Here is a 21,901-nt window from a genome sequence, read left to right on the forward strand (position 1 = left end):
CAAAAGGTAAAATCTAATTTAAATATTGTAATTACTGATTTGAATATGAGGTAACATTTGGACATAGTGGGCTTTTGAATGATTTGTGCTGCCAATTGTGATAGCCCACCTTCCTCCCTCAAACACACTTTCATATAAAGAAATTTTAGAAATCTGAAACCTTGGTGTAGACTCATTTGCATATCTCGTGCTTTGCGTCAAATATAATTCCGTGCATAAACCAATTGAAAGGATCCAAATACAATATTAAGTTTAAGAAATCACAGCTCTATTTTAGTAAATAACATGACATTTCTTTAGAATTTTAAATTAATTATGTTTTGATGAAACATTTTCCTTACATCCGTCAGGTGAATGTAAGTGTTATCTCCCCTACGCAATGGTATTCTTTGTCAAATACAATTTCGTGCATTAGTCAAATGTAACTTACCATTTTCCCCTTTGTTACATATAAGATGCCTTTTTTAAAATTAAAAACGTTTGACAGTNTTAGATAGAGTGTGCCATACAGGAAATACACTGCTTTATACAGCTGTTTTGTCCTTTTAGGACTCATCAGCGATGCCAGGAGTTAAATGTTGGAAAGCCAAGTAGATCTAACAAACTGTGGAAACAGGAGGGAAGGTGGGCGTATAAAAATCCTTAATGTATGAATTGTTTAGTCGCACTTATATTCCTGACGTTGCGAAAAAAGAGGTAAAATCTAATTTAAATATTGTAATTACTGATTTGAATATGACGTAACATTTGGACAATTTATTTTTTTATTTTTTTTGTTTGATCCGGCGCCATATCTTTACAAGTATAGGGACCGCAGAACCAAATGATTTTCCATAGACGATAGTGTTAACGTTTACCACTGTTCTGGTTAATTGGAGATATCCACACTGGTTCACCTGCTCTCATTTTGAAGAATGTCATTTCACATACCTGTAGAAAAGAAGTTTAAAAATTCTACTTATTACGATTGAATTCGGCACCAAAAATTGACGAAACTTACAACAAATTACACACTTAATGAACTCCCTCAGACAAAAACAGACTTGATTTGTTTTTTCTTTTATACATTTTTTATTTTGTTCTGTCGTCCCTACATGCTATACCCTACTAGTGGATTTTTTAGTCACCGGGGTTTGCATTAACGTTGATAGCAGTTATCTCTGAGTAGTGGCTCGGTTAATGATATACACACTTTACTCATTATGTAACTGCATGGGAGCCAGAAGGACCTGGTCAAAGCTTGGATTATTATTTATTTTTATACATTTAGAAATTATCTCTTGCATAGGTAATAAAAAAGTTGTTTGTGTCAATATCAATTGAACCCTAGATTTAATGCCTTATTTTATTATATACTGAGGAAACACCATGACAGCGATTTCTACTAGATATACGAGAGAGAAAATAAAGATTCAATGTTGTTCAAGTGGGAACCAATATTCAAATGGGTCGAGACAAGAGGGCCAAACATATATGAAAGCATTGCAAACTGCAACAATTTTCTTCATTTGATCCAAAAACGCTATGTCTGTCAACACAAGTTCGGTAAAGTTATTTGATACTTTGTACACTATATCAGTATCAAGTTAGAATTGATTATGAAATCCTTCTGAACCATTGCATCGATATCAACTTAACATATGACAAATGCCTAATGTCCAATACAATTAAAAAATATATTTGGGAAGCAATAATGTAAGCTGATGTTTTACAGTCCTAGTCTTTCATTTACGTGTAAAACTATCGCTATCATAATCTTTCTAAAATATGTCTGCAGTATACATATTTTATTCCAAACAAGTTTGTCCTGTAGTTATGTTAGGTACTGATTACATACTCTACTCTTCAATTAGTTCATCATAGTAGACTGGACACACTACGTACATGATTACCAAGTATAATACCAAACAGCTTTAACTGTTAACTTTATACCATTTAGGCACAAAGATCCGGGTATATATATACATGTTGTGATTATGACAAAACTCCTCTTGTCAATTGTTTGACTATTTTTTTCGAACTTAATTATCATACAAAAATGAACACTTTTCATGGTATTACCAATAATTGATGCACATATTTGCAAAAAAAAACTCATTTTCTCATATACTCGTCAACATTGAACGTCTCTTTATTGACTTTAAATCTATTGCTTTTGACGTCACGATTCCATTACGTCATATCTATTGTCTAAATACCATGTAAATGAATTCCACCATAGGTTGGTTCGGATCGACTACTAAAGAGAATGGGTTTATGTAGAAAGGACAGTCGTTAGAAGCCGCCGGACAGTTGGATGACGCTCTGGCACAGTACAAACGTGGATTGGGTAAATACAGCTCTGTACAAATGAATATGCTGCTATGATTTCTGTGCACCATGAGTGGTAAAGTTACCTTAAAACAACAAACAATCTTACAACACAGGGTTTCAAGAGATGTTTGTGTTTGCCATAATGACCTAATTGGAATATATCCTATTTGCTTGTGCAATATAAAGGCTGATTTTAGTATGTATATTTGTGTGTTTTCTTGTTTCGTTGTCACTATCCCGATTCTCCCATTGAGGACATGACATTACTCGAACTTAGCCTATACTTACATGTCAGATGTCGTTGGTGTAGCAGACGACTATTCTGGAGTATTTGGTATGATTCTCCCAGCAATTTCTGTGTAAAGATGTCATTACGAAAAATTGGGAAATGTATAGGTTGGATTTCATACCGAGTTTAGAATAAGGTTTGGAGATAGGGGTCAAGAAATACAGACATGTTTTTCGCTTTTATTTTGAATTTCAAGCTGGTTATTCTTTCTGAATGACCTTATGGATTTAAACCACTTTTAGAATGAATCCAATCCAGCCTGTCCTCGTTTTGTCTATTGTCTCGTGTAGTCTTCCATATAATCCAACAGTAACTTAAAATCAACAAGAACCTCGAGATATATCATGTATTTCGCACAATATAGTGTCATTATCAAATTATATATTGATTATGTTTTATTTCCATATTTTTCGAAAATATTTTTCGTATGTGTTTCTTTCTTTCACCTTTCAGCGACTATTCGCAACATCAGAACATAATTCTGTTCTGTGCATTGTAATATTGTTTTTCAATATGGTAAAAATTAAATAAGAATATCATTATATTCACATATAACTTTTGTTTCAGAGGAAAATCCTTCCAACCATTTGTCCCAGTTTCGATGTGGTATGGTTTGTATTAACCTGGGTGACTCCAAAAGTGCATTGAAGTTTCTGAGCAAGGCTTTTGAGTTACATCCGGTCTTCAGTGAAGTGAGTAAATTCAAAGAACACCGGCTTCATTGTCTAAAATGAGGGCAGAGTAACGTTGACTTCAGTTTGAGTCGGATACACAATTGTTTACAAATGTTCAAATTGTTGTTGTTGGTATGGATAAGTCATATTATTATACTATTTCATGGCTATTGTTTTTCCTTTGTTAAAAGCTGTGTTGTCTTTGAAATAGTAAGACCTGTTATAATGCCAATTTCTTTACAGGCATTAGTGGAAAGAGGAAGTTTATATCTGAAGCTTGGAGATTTGCTGTCAGCGAGAGATGACTTCAACTTGGTTGTGAGTTTTGTTTTATGAATTTGTTACAAGTATTAATGCAAAATATCTGAACACTGTATTTTACACATTTCACTTGATATGCACAGTTAGACAAACATAAGGATTTAGTTGTAGCAAGCTATGTTATAGTTAAAAAACACATTTTTAAATTCATTTTTTTATACAGTTCATAAGCTCAAAATGAAGATAAATTTAAATCAATGGTTTTTCACAGTTATTAAAATAAAAAACAACATATACATATCCCGGGATTAAAAAAGATTGTCTCCTTTCACTAAATAAACTACACGAACTTATTCTTATTAAATCATGAGTTCCTTTTTATTTTATTTTTGTGCATACACAAGTAATTGAGTTTCTTTGTCTTTGTTTGTTTGTTTGTAAGTGATCTTATATTTTTCTTCCTTGACCAGCTTCAGAGGGAACCGTACAACAGAGAAGTGAAACTAAGAGTCCAGGAAATCGACGGCCTAAAACAGAATATACCGTTTGCTAAACTGCTATTCAAACAGAAAGACTATGTCGGTTGTAGAGAGGCACTGGAGCAAATACTAACGGTTAGTAAGGCCATATTGTGCGTTCATTATCCAATTTTGTATTGGTCTTAAATCTGCATGATGATCCGGTTACGAATTACGTGTTGCTAAAAGGTCTTTAGCTTAGATCATTGGTGACCTGCATGCTTTCCTGGATATGATGGGGAAAATCATGAAGAGTGGCAAATGTTACATAGGAACGTCCACGAACGCATGGTTTTACCTCTGCTAGGAGATAATTCTTTTTTTCTATTTTGTTTTAATGCCTTCTTAGTTACTGTTATTGCTTTTAAGACACTATAATAGATATTTTGTATTTTACTTTCAGACAATAGAAATACAGCCAATTCATTTCAAATTCCGCTTTTGACTTATATACGCTGTATCATATTAATCTTTCCTCAGATTTAGCTGATTTCAAATTTTTGAATGTCAGATAATTAGATAATTATTAGCCAGCCTCGGGAAATCTGATTAATATTAGATTACCATTGTATCAACCTAATTTTTAAGTTACTGATTGTAAGATATTGTTTTCTAGTTTTGTCCCTGGGATGTTATTATGAGAGAGATTCGAGCAGAGTGTTATTTATATGAAGGCAAGCATGGAAAGGCTATCGCCGACATCCAGGCCACCCTTCGACATCGACGTCTGAAGACACCAGCCTACTTCAAGCTGAGTTTGATTTATCGCTGCTGTAAGTATTTCAACATCCCAATGATTCTTACACGTAGACTGCAACCTCAGTGTTTTCGTCATTCCATAGAATCCGGGGAAAAAGCCTTTTTTGAAAATAATTTTGATGCATATGTAATTGTCTTGGTGGTTATTGTTTGATATTTGAATTTGAAGTCATTCAAGAGGTCCAAGCTATTTCAGACAATATATCGAGTCCGTCATCATTACCGGAAAACATCAATCGCTATCTATATATTTCAAGATATTTTGCACTATGTTATATATAATTTCTTCTCTAAATTTTTCAATATAATATGTATTTTTTAAATTAATTTGTAGACGAATACAAGAATGTTTAAAACTAGACCCTGACCACAAGGAGTGTTATGTTCACTACAAAAAGACGAAGACGTTGTTAAGACTAATGCAGTCTGCTGCTCAATTCAAAAACGACATGCGCAACGCAAAGTGTGTTAGCAAGGCACAACAGATACTTCAAACAGAATCCACTGTTAAGTACTACGTCTCCAAGGCCAACTCCTTCCTGTGCCACTGTCATCTACTGGTAAGTTAAAGAATTCATTCCTCTGTCAATATCATCTACCTGTAAGATTAGTGAGTCCTCTGTGTAATAGTCATCTATCAGTTAAGTAAGTCCTTCATGTAAAAGTTTGATCTACCAGTCAGTTTAGCAAGTACTTCCTGTGTTGAGGTCATCTGCCGGTAAGACAAGCAAGTCCTTCCTGTGTCATTGTGATCAACCGGCTAGTTTAGTAGATCCTTCCTGTGTCAGTGTTAGCTACCGGTTAGTTTAGTATACCATTCCTTTGTCAATTTGATCTACCGTTTAGTTAAGTAAGTCCTTTCTGTGTCAGTGTGATTTACCGATTAGTTTAGTAAGTCCTTCCTGTGTCAGTGTGATCTACCGGTTAGTTTAGAAAACCTTTCTGTGTCATTGTGATCTACCGGTAAGTTTAGTAAATCCTTCCCGTGTCATTGTGATCTATCAGTTAGTTTTAAAAAATACTTTCTGTGACAGTGTGATCTACCTGTTAGTTTAGTAAATCCTTCCCGTGTCATTGTGATCTACCAGTTAGTTTAAAAAAATACTTTCTGTGACAGTGTGATCTACCTGTTAGTTTAGTAAAACCCTTTCTGTGTTATTGTGATCTAACGGTTAGTTCAGTTAATCCTTCCTGTGTCAGTGTTAGCTACCGGTTAGTTTAGCAAACCATTTCTGTTTCAGTGTTAGCTACATGTACCGGTTAGTTTAGTTAATCCTTTCTGTGTTAGTGTTAGCTACCGGTTAGTTTAGTAAATCCTTCCTGTGTCAGTGTTAGGTACCGGTTAGTTTAGTTAACCCTTTTTGTGTCAGTGTGAGCTATCGGTTAGTTGAATAAACCCTTACTGTGTCAGTGTTGGCGAGCTACCAGTTAGTTTTGCAACTCTTTCCTGTGTCATTGTTAGGTACCGGTTAGTTTAGTAACTACTTTATGTCTCATTTTGAGGTACCGGTTAGTTTAGCAAGTACTTCAGGTGTCAGTGTGATCTACCGGTGAGTTGAGTAAATCCTTTCTGTGTCATTGTGATCTACCGGTTAGTTTAGTAAATCCTTACTGTGTCATTGTGGTGTTCTGGTTAGTTTTGTAAATCCTTTCTGTGTCATTGTGATCTACCGGTTAGTTTAGTAATTCCTTCCTGTTTCATTGTGATGTACCGGGTAATTAAGTAAATCCCTACTGTGTCATTGTGGTCTACCGGTTAGTTTAGCAAGTACTTCAGGTGTCAGTGTGATCTACCGGTGAGTTAAGTAAATCCTTTCTGTGTCGTTGTGATCTACCGGTTAGTTTAGTAAATCCTTTCTGTGTCATTGTGATCTACCGGTTAGTTTAGTAAATCCTTCCTGTTTCATTGTGATGTACCGGTTAATTAAGTAAATCCTTACTGTGTCATTGTGATGTTCTGGTTAGTTTAGTAAATCCTTTCTGTGTCATTGTGATCTACCGGTTAATCTAATAAATATTTTCTGTGTCATTGTGATCTACCGGTTAAATTGGCAACCCTTTCCTGTGTCATTGTGAACAAACAGAATATTCAATCATTTTTTAATCAATATTGTATAAATGATGTGATACCTACCTAGCGTAAGCTCGCACATGTACAACTGGATGAGTATATGTTTTGTAATTTTAAGAATTGTACAAATTATTCAATTTGATTTATTTCTATTAGACGGACCTGATGACCGCCTTGGCAGCTTGTGACTTTGTCCTTGCGATAAATTCCGATAACATTCAAGTCAGAATCGACAGAGCAGACATAGCCATGGAAATTATAAATGAAAAACTTAACCAAGGTAAATAAAATGATTTTTCCTTTCGGAGACTTTCCGTGGTTCGTATCCTCTTTTACGTGTGGCAGTTTAGAGCGTCTTTCCTTTTGATTTGGCGTCTCTTTTTTTGTGCCAACAGTAACTTTACTAGATGTCTGATTATAAAAAACTCAGTTTGGTTCAAACTGTTTTTATTAGGTCCAGGTTAAAATCTCGAAAAGGAAACACGCCAAAAAAGTCAACCATACAACCCTCGTAAAGAATTCACGATCCGACCTGTTTTTGATTATTAATGGTATTGATGCATCGGAGTTCTTTTTTATTTCAAGAAAAATATTTTTTTCAGCGGTGACTGATTACTTGTATATCAAGTCGAGAACCGAAGCTAATACACATGTGATTGGCGGATTGAAAAAGGCGAAACAACTTTTGAAAATATCAGAGAGAAAAAAGACTATTATAGAATTTTGGGCCTAAATAGGTAAGTCCCTAAACATTTATAAATGTGCATATATAATAATACATTATACTGTATCAGTGCTTCCAAAATGAATCCCTATATAACTGATAAAAAATACATATAATATGATTTTTCAACTTAAAGAAGTTTAAGATAATTATTCCATTTTTATGACATTCAAATAAGTGTATCACATGTTTTTATAGATAATCAATGGTGTAGTACGAGTTTATCTAAAGATCCACATTTATTTTCTACTGTATATATTGTACTAACGAGGACAGTGTGACATGTTTACCACTTTTATTAAATTGTGCATTTAACTCATAAGTCAACCATCTCGTTAACAGTATTCAGTTACATTCAACGAAGCGATTGATAACTAGTAGTGTTCACTTTGCGAACTAAAATCCTTGCCAATAGGTTGCTGAAATCACAATCGCAAAAATAATGATATTCGTGAATTTGAGTGATTTACATATAACTTTAATATCTATTGAATAATGTTCACGAAATACTCGATTTAGCGATTGTTGCCAATATGAAATCGTCGGCACTTTCCGTTAATGAGATAATACCTCGGAAGCAATCGAGAACCAACGGCACTCTCCGTAAACATTTCTCGTTTAAGAAGGGTGCCGATAATTTTCATTGGATCGTTTCTTTTAGAGAGTTTATGCGAAAATGAATATAAGATTTGATACTGCTTATACACAGTATCAGACTGTATAGCTTTCGAATTATGTCTGTTTTTAGATCTGCAAGTTACGAAGATGTATTAAAAGTTTATAAAATCTCGCCAAGGTATGGCACCCGGATAAATTCAAAGGAGACGATAAACTAAAAGCAGAGAAAATGTTTTTGGATATAACGGCAGCAAAAGAGGTTTTAACAGATCAAAGTAAGTTATATAATTGTAGTTGATTTTTTTTTGTACTGGCGAATTGATGATTAAATTATCCACAGCCAAGATTGTTATTAATCAAATACGAGAATGTATCCTCATCTGCAAACTGCTCTCTGTAAGACCGTCAAGAAGCTGCTGCAAGCGTCTGACTTTAATCTAAAATACTTAGGATATCATAATGATCACCACCAAATGAAAATCAAAATTTATAGAAGGAAAAAATAAAATTGTCTTTTTATAAGGATAAGGAAGGAATGGCCTAGTTAAAGTTACCGAACGCGTGTTTGAATGTGTATTGAATAATGAAAGAAATAGCATTTCGAAGGTTCTCCTTCAAGTCTTAGCTTGTACACATTTTACATTTCTGAATGTCTATAGCATGCATTAAATCCGTTTATATCAATATTACTCACCTAATTCAATATTGTAGACAAACGGGCGGCACACGACAGAGGAGATGACCCACTGGCTTCTCGGTACCATTAGATACCTTGTTATCTAGCATTTAAAGTTGGAATAATATTTGATTTGTTTTGTAATATTCATCGTAAATAAATATAAATTAAAAAATAAAATAAGGAAGTGTCCGGGTGCTTTTTTTATTGATCTTACAATATCGATTTTAATCATCCTGACTAAGAGTAAAGACGGGGGATTTCCATTCTGACTAGCGTCCATTGTACACAGAAACTGTAGTGTCTTGACTGACGAGCGCCCATTGTACACAAAAACTATAATATCCTGACTGAATATCGCCTATTGTACACAGAAACTGTAGAATCCTGACTGATGAGCGCCTACTGTACACAGAAACTGTAGTATCCTGACTGAGGAGCGCCCACTGTACACAGAAACTATAGTAGCATGACTGACGAGCGCCCATTATGCACAGAAACTATAGTTTCCTGACTGACGAGCGCCCATTGTTCACAACAACTATAGAATAGTATAAATATATTTAATATATTTAATGCAGTAAAGCTGCTGGACACCAGATATTTTTATGAATATCACTTACTGACAGTCCAAAAAGCACGAGGAACAGATCACGCACTCTTAAATGTATTCTTTGGATATTAATGGCATTAATATATATTATGTACTTGTCAAAGAAGTTATAGCCTATCGAGTCTGCTATGAAGATACATTTTGCCACAACGCTAGTTTTTGTTTGTTGTTATCCCATATTCGTTTTGTACGAGGGGAATATATATATATATATCGTATTTTTTTCTATTTACTATATTTTTCACGTCGTGCTACGCAAATATTCCTACATCAGAAAAGCACGAGAATTTGTAGCGTAATCTTTGACGCCAAGTTCAAATGACGTCTCACTTGACAACAATTAAGAGCGCAATTTTGAATTGTTTCCTCACTGCAATTCTGCAGTTTGCTGATCTTAAATGATAGGATTTCCAAACAGAAATGATACAAAGTTTGTATTAATGTAAATACCATAATGTATGCTGCAAAGATGGAACCACACAACCACTATATCTGCCGTCGCTTCATCTTAACTTGAAACTGGAAATCTACGCAGAGCATGTATAGATCTAGAATGTGCCGTTTTGATTGGACAATATTTAGGATGATATCTTTACTTCAAATGTGAAGAATTAAAGATTATCACACTGTATTTTCAGTGTTTGTCGCGAGAACAATTTTCTCATCGCCAGCACGTGGATTAAATCGAGAGGCCACTCGAAGTCTTGCGAGGAGGAATACAATGACCCATAAAACAACGTAGATAAAATATTTTTGAAAACAATCCTATCGTCATTGGCTTTTTCATATGCACGTTTACACCTGAGATGGTGTTCTCACAATATTTTTCCTTTACTTTGTATTGATATGTTTATGACAGACTATTTTCTTACGCGGATCACTTTTGTGTGGACGTCATCTTGCGCGAGCAGACGTTCTTTTTTGAGAAAAATACGTTCCCAAGTGCTGGAGAATTTGAAAATTCGTTCTTAAGTTCTTCTCAAGTCGTTTTCAACTTCTTCTCATACTGACAACCAATGATAATGAATGTATCATGTTACCGGTAGGTGGTATAAAGTAGAATATAGATGATAAAGAATATTTCATATATCTTCACTTCATTGAATATATGTTTTTATCAAATGGAGAATTCATGATATTATAATATAATAAACAGTATATCACAGGGGTTTACTACCGTATTTTTTTTGATTGTATGCGGCCTCAATTTCCCAGAAGGCTTTCATGGAAAGGGAAGCACAAGAAGTGGACAAAGTGTTTAGAGAACAAACACTTGCGGCGCTTCGCGCCGCTTAGGGGTTTGAAAAAATATAATGTGGAAGTGTCTGAGTGGTTCTTCCTTTGATTTTACAATATCGATTTTAATAATCCTACCCGAGGGTAAAGACGGGGGATTTCCCTGTCGTAACAATTGCATGTTATGACGTCAACAATGCATTGCCGTCACGTCAACAATGCAATCACGTCACGTCAACAAAAACTGATCACGGAAGATAACTCTGATTTGCTTGAAATTATAAAACCAACATTTGTTTTTTCTTGAAATTACAACTTGTATTTGATGTGGGAGAAAACTAATCATTCCCCACTTAAGGAGTAAGACAGAAAAATCTCAACCATCGGGGTAAGATTTTTAAATGTCTGTTACATTATTTGATTGGTAGTAAAAGACATTGACAACGAGCTGTTACTTAGTAAAGAATAAAAAGAAAATTGATTGATAAAGATTCCTAGGGAATCACATAGAAATAGTTACCTCAGTGGTGTAAAGGAAAACTAATTTCGATATGCAATAGCCATTAAAATCTGCTGCTGTTGACGATAAAGTTCTGCACGGAAATGAATATTTCTGCATTTTCCCTATGCCGGCGTATTCCAGAATTGGTCTAATAAATGATAAAATGAAAATATTTGTAAAGAACTTCTATCAAGTTTTATTTCAATTTTCTTAATACATTTAGACGTTTTGAATCAGATTCTATCATATGATGTATATGTACATGCCATGAATGATTTGACGAAAACCAAACACCAAGATTTTTGTGACTAGACACTTCAGAAATAACACTATTATTTAGGTAAAGATCACCATGGTCAGGTTTCAAAACTTTACAACTAATAAGTAAACTTTCGGTTTTGTTTGGATTAAAAGTTACCAGCCATTTATCAGCCCATTCTTGAATAGTATTAAAATCATTATTCAACATATTTCTAGCCTTGGGATCGCCCACTATTATGTTAAGAGATGTATTGTCTGCAAAAAGTTTAACTTTACATCTTAGATTAATAATAATATCGTTTATGTAAACAAGAAATAATAAAGGCCCTGCGGAACACCTGTCGTAATATTTTTCAGATCTAAAAACTTCCCGCCAAAAACTACCCTTTGCTGTCTGGTTATTTGCTTGGTTACATAGAGGAAGGCAATGGGTTTTGTCCCCAGGCCGGGACCTACCATAGTCCTTCAAAATGGAAGTTGTTATTCCCTGCTTAACGTTCAGCATTAAGGGGAATGGCAACAACTGGTTCACCCGGTGTCAGTATAATGTGACCAGGCGGAATGTTGTGCTTGGTGCCTTCGGTATGGCATTAAAGTGAGATATCGCTATAAAGTCGGCTTCAGGTCCGCTGTTAATAGGACGTTAAACTAACAAAATGGAACTCATAGAGGTGAGAGACTTAGAAGTCGTTTGGAAAACATAGTGTTTAGCTGACTTTTTTAAATTGAGAAAAATATAAGGTAGTAGTAAATAGATGATAACTATTTAATCATACAGTATTTTCAGTGTTTGTCGTTCGAACAATTTTCTCATCGCTCGTACTTTTTAGCGGCCACTTATGGAACTCATAGAGGTGACAAATGGACAGGGGAACTATTATAAGTATAAGAAATACAATGAAAGACCGTTCTTTCTAGAAGTTATCGGCAATGTCAGGGATCAGCTATAGATGCTGGAGAACTATGACTTTAAATAAATTTACATTCTTGATGTTTGTTCTGTACATGAATCTACCAACTTGAAACAACTGCCATTAGACCATGAATACACTATCTCGTGCAACCGGTCAACTGATTTCACACACAATGACAAATATTACTACACATTGTACCGTTTCTACTAATTTTATTTTTATATTTTTTAAAATTTGAAATTAAATACAAATATTTATAACATTGTCACACTTAATACTGACTTCCGACTCGCAATCGGTTCCTCGTGGTCACGAACTTTCTTACACCCAAACGTCTGACTTGGTAAAATCCCCGTGACATCAACTTGCACCTTAAACCCAGAGAACTTTGTAATGACGCAGGGCACTTCATCCATAAATTTATCACCATTTGCAATTGCAGTTTTTTTTGGCAAATAGTATATTCAACGGCAGTACATTTAACTTCAAATGAGTTCAATGCCTACTGCCGACGGGTGTCCTGGATGGTTACGATGATTTAAAATAGTGCAGATATTAAATTTTTGAAACATAAAACTTGCGGCGTTTAAAGGGGAAAAAAACCCAAACGTTATCAAATATGAACTTTCAAAAATGAAAGGAATATCAAGTTTTGGAGAGATCAATATTTTTCGTTTTGAACAACAAAATCAGCTTATCGGCGAAAGTTGAACACTTTGAAGTGTGTGTGCAGGCTGGAGTTCTGGCTGTTCCTTTTTATGGTTTTCTGTCCGATACTAATATCAAAAATAATACATTTACAAAAAGTGTTGTAACTTTTTATATTGTAGTTTACTGTAACGTAAATATATGAATTGGATGGGTTTTTTGTCATGTACATTGTGGCAATGAATAGCAGTAGCTGATCTGTATATCTTCTGAGGAGCACTAACCCTATTTGACACACATAACAAATGATAACTCGATAGTGTTACGTCATAGTAAGTACGGCATCATAAATACCATGATGCTATATACCAGACTACCCTACAGCTTAGGTGTTCCATATCTTCTCTATCATAGCTTACAGTTGGTTATATCTATGTTGTAGTGAAGTCTGGTCTAGGAGGTCATGTTATTTTTGACGTCTTACTGTCCAGGACGTTATCATTTATTGTGTAGGTAATCATAAAAATTTCAAAGTAAAACTAAAAAAAATGTTATTATTGTAGCCAGCGTAACTGTATTACAAATTTAATGCACTAGTAACCAAATTCTAGCTAGAAGAGGTCAATATATGTCTAAGATATATATGTTTTAAATTGTTTTATGCTCTGGAATATAGTTGTTTTCTATTTTACTGTTCTAAATGATAACTTTTGACCTTCAACAATACCCAAATTAATTAATTATATTTAGATTAGCCTGACTTCATTAACAAACCTCATCTCAGAAGAAACAGATAATTACTGATAAGATTCGAGACATTGACGTATTACATTTATCTTGAAGTAACAATTGAACAAGTTAACGGCGATTTGGAATAAATGGGAAGTCTCCCTATCTCTTCACATAAGATTAATGTAGGTTCAACATTGGTAATTTTGACATTTTTTCAATACTTGCGAATTGCATTCTAAATAGTATATGTAATTATGAGAAAATATATTTGGATACGAATTCTAACCTACGTTTATCTTATGTGAAGAGATAGGGAGACTTGCCAAGTTTCTGGTCGTTGAATGAGATGAAAGTTTCCTCAGCAACGTTGTGATGTTTCATTTGATCGACCGAAAGCAAATCACGCCACAGAGGCTGTCGTTACTGAACGTTGGACGGTTATGGCTGAGGAAGGTCGACTTCCGGTGTATCGGAAAGGACAGAACATATTTTGGTTATTATAAAGATAACAAAATTGGATAAATCCGCATCAATTTGATTCTCAGCCTCTACTTGTAATTTTGATTCGATGTCCTCATATTCATTTGTAATATTTGTTTATTCTTTTACACTTTTTTTCTGTACTGCGTTGTCTTATATTTTATTTACGCCATGCATGTTGTAGTTGAAAATATAACAGGAATAAGCACACTCGACTCCTGTATACAAACCTTAACATTATCCATCTAAGAAAAGTTAATATTATTTGTAGGAATCATTGATGACTGGGAGAACAACTTGACTATGTAACAAAATGAATTGTTTGGTTCGGCGATACAACAGAACTTGTAAGTCACTCTTTTCCAAGCTTTGGGGCTTAGCCCATCGTCAGGGATTAAATGTCACTGGACCTCTATGTCACATCCATCTTGACAAACATGTTGAATAACTATGACGTTGATGTTGATGACGTCATAACACTGTTACCATTATAATCCACAGGAATAATTGGTGATTGGAAGAACCAACTGACCGTTTCTCATATTTCATTTTCTTTTCTTTTATTTTGTTAAATTAAAAAAATAAGATAAAAACCACGACTAGTATTAAACTGTTTTGTTGTTTTCATTCCCCGATTCATGACAATTACATGTATCTACAGATAAAACCCAATGGAACACTAGAAATTCGGCCTTAGAAATAGGTATATGTTACATAGCAATAATTACGAAATATGATAATGTCCCACCAGATTGCTATACAATATTTATGTAAATTAAAAATCTTAGCCGACTATAAAACATTCTCATTCAATATTGTCAACGAGAAAACATGATGAAAAACAAATGTTCGATCCCAATATTGAAGAAAGAAATTATTGGGCCAGGTCAGTTAGAGCGACAGTATAACTGTTTGATGTCCAGGGTTTGAATCCTAGTCTACCCACGCCAAATAATACACACTCAGAACACTGTTATTGAAAAAACAAAAAAAAATATCTAAAATTTGTCTTTCTTTCATAAAATCCCGCAATGTATGGCTTTCTGTTCAGGAATTGTTAATCAAAGCAATACTCAAGCCGGGGAAAAAACAAGTCACATTTTTTGGCAGTGGTACGGGGATTCTTATACCAGGGCTTTAATATGTTTAGAACAAGCAGTCGCCATCCTACCTGACTTTATGAATAACACAAACGTATCATGTGCTGCATCTGTCACGTGTTTGGATTATGCTTATGAATAATCGGTATTCGAATATTGTTTTATATATACATTGTCGTGCGTATGAACAGCTAGCAATTAAGATGGAACTCATAGAGGTTACAGATGAACAGGGGAACTATTACAAATATAAGAAATACAACGGAAGACCGTTCTTTCCAGACGTTATCGGTAATGTCAGGGATCAACTACAGATGCTGGAGAACTATGACTTTAAAGAAGATGATGTGTTTCTCTGCACGTTCCCTTAATCCGGTTTGTTGTTCTCAAATTATTTAAACAGAATATTATTCAATTATGATTTCACAATAGATTTTGTAAACTGCATGCAAACAAAATATTAGTGATGTTTTTGTTTGGTTATTTTCCTAGATAGCCAACTGAGGATTCATCAAAAAGGGTTCGATTGTGATATTTTGATGATCATTTAGAACAAACAACAATAAGAAAACAAACAAGGTTACAGTTGCAATTCTGAAACAGATAAAAAAACAATCGACACACACAGTATTGTTTCACAAACTTCGCTTATAAACTTAAGCATGCATACAGGTGACTTACTTCATCACAGGTTATACTAAGATATATTGCTGGACCTCTGCAGGTAGTTCAAAGTCTATCAGCATATAGAAGGGCTTTAAATAAAAGGAGCAGGCGATGACAAGATTGGGGATAGATGTCGGCGGATATGTGGATATGCGGAATATAAGACGTCAAACGTCATGTAACGTCTATTAGACATCCATTATGTACATGAACAGGTTACGCTGGACAACAGCTATAGTTATTGCGTCACTATAACAAGGCTATACTACATATCGATATAACACACGGGTTAAAACGTCAAACATTAACATTATTGATCTGCTACATTTCTTTTATTTGTTGGTAAATCATGAAAAGCTTTCATTAGTATGTACTCAAGCAAAAAAAAAATAGGACGCACTTCTTTACCTGCTTTTTCCAATCCGAGAGTTTCCCAGAAATTAATCGCCGGATAAGTTTGAATCTTCACACGAGTTATTCTCCGATCGGACATTACACGTTGCCGTGGCCCCCGCCCCTCCCCCCTTTCATTGGCTGAGACATATCGGTCTATCAAATTTGCTCTACCATGCTGACTAAGTTCACACTTTAAGGAGTATTACATAGAGGTATGCTTAATGGATATTTAAATGTTTGGATCTCTGGATTTAAGATGGGGGATCATAACCTCTTTTTGGCAAAATTAGGATTTTACTGTCGTTATTCCACGCGGATCCAAATGAAACGTGATTTTCTCTTATTACACCGGAAGTGAATTACAAATCTATTTCTTATTTCACCCTTATTATACAAAAACCTAAATGTATTTAAAGGTATGATGCCTGTTAGCTACAACACCAATCAGCGATGACTTTATTATGACGTTAACCATTTCAATCGTAGGCATGACGTTATTTTACTGTAAAAACTTTCAAAAACACTAAATTCCTTTCGGTGTCTTTTTTTCCAGGAACACACTGGGTTTTTAACATAATCACTATGTTACGATACGGTACCATGAGCTACAATGGTGAGCATGGTTTATTGGAATTCCATGACAAAAGTAAGCTAGACAGTCTGAATCACCCCAGGACCATCGTTACACACCTGACCTATGATATACTACCATCATCCATCAAACGTGGTGTAGGAAAGGTTGTGTATGTAGTGAGGAATCCGAAGGACGTTTTTGCCTCTTACAAGTACTTCAACAATGCACTGTCGAGTCGTTACTATAAAGGCAATGCAGACGGATTTTTGAGAAAATTCCTTTCGAATGAATGTAAGTAAAATATGAAAAGGACCATTATTTTATATTTGACACATTACATCTTATCTATATAGCAAAGCAATCAAATTATCAATATACCAATTTTTAGACACAATTTCCAACTAATGATGAATGATTACATGCTATTATAAATAACTTCAATGTTTAAGTTTATACAGTAGTTCAGCATGAATCGTTATCGGCAAAGCCATTCTAAAAATAGTAAGACGAAGTGTCACTTGATTACACAATTCCATGCATTTTGATTGACAGTCTTTGGATCAGGAGGGTCCTGGTTTACTTGTACCAAGGAATGGACAGACGGAATAACATCAAATACAGCTTTGCAAGTTCATACTATTATGTACGAGGAGTTGAAAAAGGTAGGGAAACTTTCCATATTTTCCTATTAAGCTAAAACTCCAAATCAGGCACCGACATTATGTTTCCCGTCTAACCCAGAAAGTTTGTCGTCAACATTGATTTACGACATAGTGAACATATCAGATCGTCAAATTTTGCAGTGTGGATTAAAAGCTTTTCTTTAACAAAATATCAGTTGGAAATATCTATTATAGACTGATACTCAAAAAAGGTTCTGGGGTTACCAATCAAATATACAAACTCTATGATCAAAGACATTCTGCAACATTGGATTTGATATGCGCATTATAGAATTACTGGTGACACATTCTATACGCTGCGAGCAGTGATTTTTAAAAGTTAAATTAGTGGATTCACCTGCATTCCTACGTATAGGTAGCTACGCGCCAGACTTCTACCATTGTATGACTGCGAACTCGTGAAACATTCTCTATAAAACACTGTTTAAAATTATCCCTAGCAGTTCCATCGATGCCTATTTAAGTTGATTGTGTTTTTCAGCAGCCAGACATTTTGCAGGGGAAAACATCCTAGTTGCAAGGGGAAACATCTTAATTGCATTTGTATAAATAAAATATACGAAAATAAAAGCGTTACACTTGTAGCGGAACTGGATTGTGTCGATCGTCGGCGACCAGATAGCTCAATTGATATAGTGTCCGTCTAGATTTCGGAAGGTCCCGGGTTCGAACTCCGGTCTGACCGTGAATTTTACCTCTCCTGTTATAGTGGTGCCTGTGACCAACCCTTTTTTCAAGCAATTGGTGTATGCTTGGCAAGGGGATACCCGAACCATGGTTGTAAATAGTTGTGTCTTCGGGGGTCATAGACTTAGAAAAGGGAGGGAGGATTGAAGTTACACACTGCACGATGTTCCAGACCATCTGGTATGACTTCCACATATGTTAGATAAACTTCTCATGATGTGCAATAGCTCACCATCAAGTGTATCTATGACACATGTGGCAGTGCTATAAAAACAGCAAATACATTATATCAATTTCCCTGAATTGATGTTTACGTTCAAATCAGATTTAACATAGAAATGACAATTTCATTTTTGATCTTCATTTCTTCCACAGGACACATACGGAGAAATTGAGAAGCTTGCTAAATTTCTGGAAATAGATTACGACGATGACTTACTCCGCAGCGTTGTGACAAATACTACGTTTGATAAACTGAAGGCGGACCACGCAACAGCGGCTGGGGCAACTGATCGATGGGCAGACATGTGTGAGGACGGTCGACAAAAGGTCGGTCAGTAATAGGAAAAACTTGAAGTAATTTAATCAAACGCGATATCCGTATCAATGATAAAGAGATGAATCACATTATCGCCTTAAGCTTTAATGAAGTAATACCCCTTTGTTTGTTGCATACTTTGCGAGCTCTTGGTTTTAACAGAGACTTCATCATTTTACTCATTTCATAGCAGAAACATAAATATATCTCATGATGACATAACGATCAAGCAATTCAATTGTGGTAGTAATATTCATATTTCAAGTTATAAGATTAAACGGACAAGCTAAAATCAGTTCACCTGATAAGTGATACTTTCCACCTTGTGAAATACAGGTAGCAGTATACAGTAGAGGGTTGTGTCTATGGGTGATATTTTTGTTAAATGGCTAACCCCTGTATAATGATAAGTAAAAAAAATATAAAAATAAAACTGTACTAAAATTGGTATAAGCATGATGAAGTGGGCTATGTGAGCTTCACATTTGTAAAAAAGAAAGAAGATTTTTTTGGTTCGAGAATAAAATTTTGGCCATAATCCGAAAGGGTGCGTACACATGAAAGCTAGCTTTACAGGAGGTAAAATTTTGACAACAGCACACGACGCAAAATTGCAGAAAATCAAGTTTTACAACTTTACTGGGACCCAGATAATTCTTCAAGCAGGTAGGTAATCTTTAATTTCAGACAGAGCTTAGGAAAAAAATTACTAGTTGCGGGGGTCAAATTTTGGGTTCAAAATGGCAATTTTTGGCATTTTTTTGGTAATTTTTGATGTGGTAACCATGGTTTTCACACAAGTGACATACATAGAAAAAAGAGGTTTATACACTTCTCAGTACTTTATACGTATTGTAAATGTAATGCAGTTTACAAATATATATGCATGTATACATGTGTTGTGTAGGGTAAATCCGCTGTGTTTACATTTCCTCGACATGTGCCTTGTTTATAAGAGTCGGGCCATTTCTACTGTATACTGCTACCACAGCATGAGTGTCCTAAAGGATCATTGTCCCAATGTGAGCAAAACATTAGTGAATCGTAATTAAGTTTTGGATATAACTATAGCGCAGTTGGACCAGGGAACTACTGGTGAGCTGGCAATTCAGTTAATTACAGTGACGGTATTACAACCCGATCTCAAGTGTTCGATTCCAGGTCTGGCCCCGCTAAAACAAAAATCACTCACAACACTGTTGTTGTTTACATTTTATTTTATTTTATCTTCCTTTTTTTTTTTTTATAAAAGTCCTTTAAGGTATATTTCTCCTTTTCAAAAGGATTTATCATATCTGTAGTCCTGCAGTTTCTAATGCTGTTTTGGTATTTATTGGCTGTGATATGGTAAACCTAAAGGATCCCTGTTTAACCGGAGGCAAACAATTAGAAAAACTCTAGGTTGTCCTACAATATTTTCTCGATCAATAATATAATTATATACAACCCGATGAGTATTAAAGAATTAAAAAACTGTATTTCTTTTAGAAATAAATCAATTGTAACGGGAAACAATTTGATCGTTTCACAGAATATTTGAACGAACTCGTCAGTAAATAATATTGATTTAAAAGCATTTACCAAGTAGAGTAGTTAACACACCATCTATATCTTGACGTTAAGGTACAGACAGTTCGAAGATGCAGAAAGTTTCAACATTAACTATTTTTTTCGTTATCTTCCACAGGATTCGTCGGTGACTGGAAGAACGAATTGACAGTTTCACAAAACGAATTATTTGATGCGGTGATACAGGAGAAATTGTCAGGACTTAACATTGATTTCATATATCAATGAGCTGCCGAAGTGTTATCTTATAAATGTCTTGTCGTACACCTTATTTATACACACGTATCTCTATCTAAGTACTGCAGTATGGTGGCGGTTCCATCGAGAAGATGTACTTATTTCCACATTGTGGCATTTGAAATTTGACGGAACTATAGGTTCCATTATATTCTGTACGGTAGTTTCTGAAATGTATCTTTTATTTCAATCGCATTCTTTGAACTCTTACATAAACTGGATGTTTGAGCTGTCCTAGCACAAACTCTACCAGAGTCAGTCCCGCAGATGCCACAGGTCACGTGGCTGAATACTGTGAAGCTCCTAGGACTGCAGGTGTGTTCATCTTGCTGTTCCACTTGGAGCAGATCAGGTTTAACATCTAGTCGTCTATTTCTATTGTAGAAGAATTAATTGGAACTAAATTACGTTAAATACATTATTTGTTAAAACTATTTTTTATGTGATTAATTTAATCTGAACGATGAAATGCAGAGATAATTCTGATATTGGTTAAAATAGATATTAGAAAATATCAAATCATTTTTCGATATTGCTTAACGTAATTTCACTGGCGTAAATATAAATATAGAACAAATATCTTGGAAAAGCACATGTTCATTGGCATCGTATTCTGATTACTCATTATCGTTACAGCAAACCGTATTTTTCTTTACGTAATTCCTGGAATGTGTTATATTAGGGAAGGAACCAAAAAACCAAGAACATGGAAATGGGTATATGATAAACATGTGGTTATATGTATGATTAGGCAAACAGGATGGCTGAAAATGATAAATGTATGTATCTATATTACATATATATGTACATATATAAGTACATATATATGATAAGATGAGATTTTAAGAGATGAATCATGTTTTCATTTTGACATAGTTTATCATAGTTAATGAAAATGTAGGAAGAATTAAATAGAAATGTGAGAGTGGAGCTAAATAAATAATTCAATGAAATATACAGGTCAGAATTTTTAAGTTTAATTTTTTTAATTGCAGACAAAAAAAAGGAAATTTTTTAATTGGTATAATTTCTAACATAGAGTACCGACTCTGATATTAGTAGTTAATTATTAGATAGTTGATCTCTTCAATTAAACCTTTAACTGTCTGGTACAACGAACTACTCAGTCGTCCAACTAAACACCCCGTGTAGAATTTGAAGT

General features: G+C 34.6%; 1 protein-coding gene and 1 long non-coding RNA gene across 4 annotated transcripts; both read left to right on the top strand.

Moving 5' to 3' along the window:
• Nucleotides 1-546: 546 nt before the first annotated feature.
• On the top strand, nucleotides 547-9,082 carry LOC110444843. Of its 3 annotated transcripts, XR_002462288.1 has the most exons (11): nucleotides 547-624; nucleotides 2,222-2,329; nucleotides 3,170-3,294; nucleotides 3,520-3,594; nucleotides 4,008-4,151; nucleotides 4,672-4,828; nucleotides 5,149-5,374; nucleotides 7,042-7,165; nucleotides 7,488-7,622; nucleotides 8,358-8,502; nucleotides 8,939-9,082. It is a non-coding gene; the product is annotated as an uncharacterized LOC110444843 (long non-coding RNA). The 3 variants fall into 3 exon arrangements; XR_002462286.1 differs by having other exon boundaries at nucleotides 3,170-3,594; XR_002462289.1 differs by having other exon boundaries at nucleotides 3,170-3,594; nucleotides 8,406-8,502.
• A 7,951-nt stretch (nucleotides 9,083-17,033) lies between these two features.
• Nucleotides 17,034-21,104, top strand: LOC110444752 (sulfotransferase 1C3-like). The gene is made up of 5 exons (XM_021489116.1): nucleotides 17,034-17,316; nucleotides 17,578-17,687; nucleotides 18,771-18,948; nucleotides 20,621-20,696; nucleotides 20,978-21,104. The coding sequence occupies exons 1-5, from the start codon at nucleotides 17,034-17,036 to the stop codon at nucleotides 21,102-21,104; spliced, it is 774 nt and encodes a 257-aa protein (XP_021344791.1).
• Nucleotides 21,105-21,901: the final 797 nt, after the last annotated feature.

The sequence above is a fragment of the Mizuhopecten yessoensis genome, unplaced genomic scaffold, assembly GCF_002113885.1.
Source record: "Mizuhopecten yessoensis strain PY_sf001 unplaced genomic scaffold, ASM211388v2 scaffold2065, whole genome shotgun sequence".
Classification (NCBI taxonomy): Eukaryota; Metazoa; Mollusca; class Bivalvia; order Pectinida; family Pectinidae; genus Mizuhopecten; species Mizuhopecten yessoensis.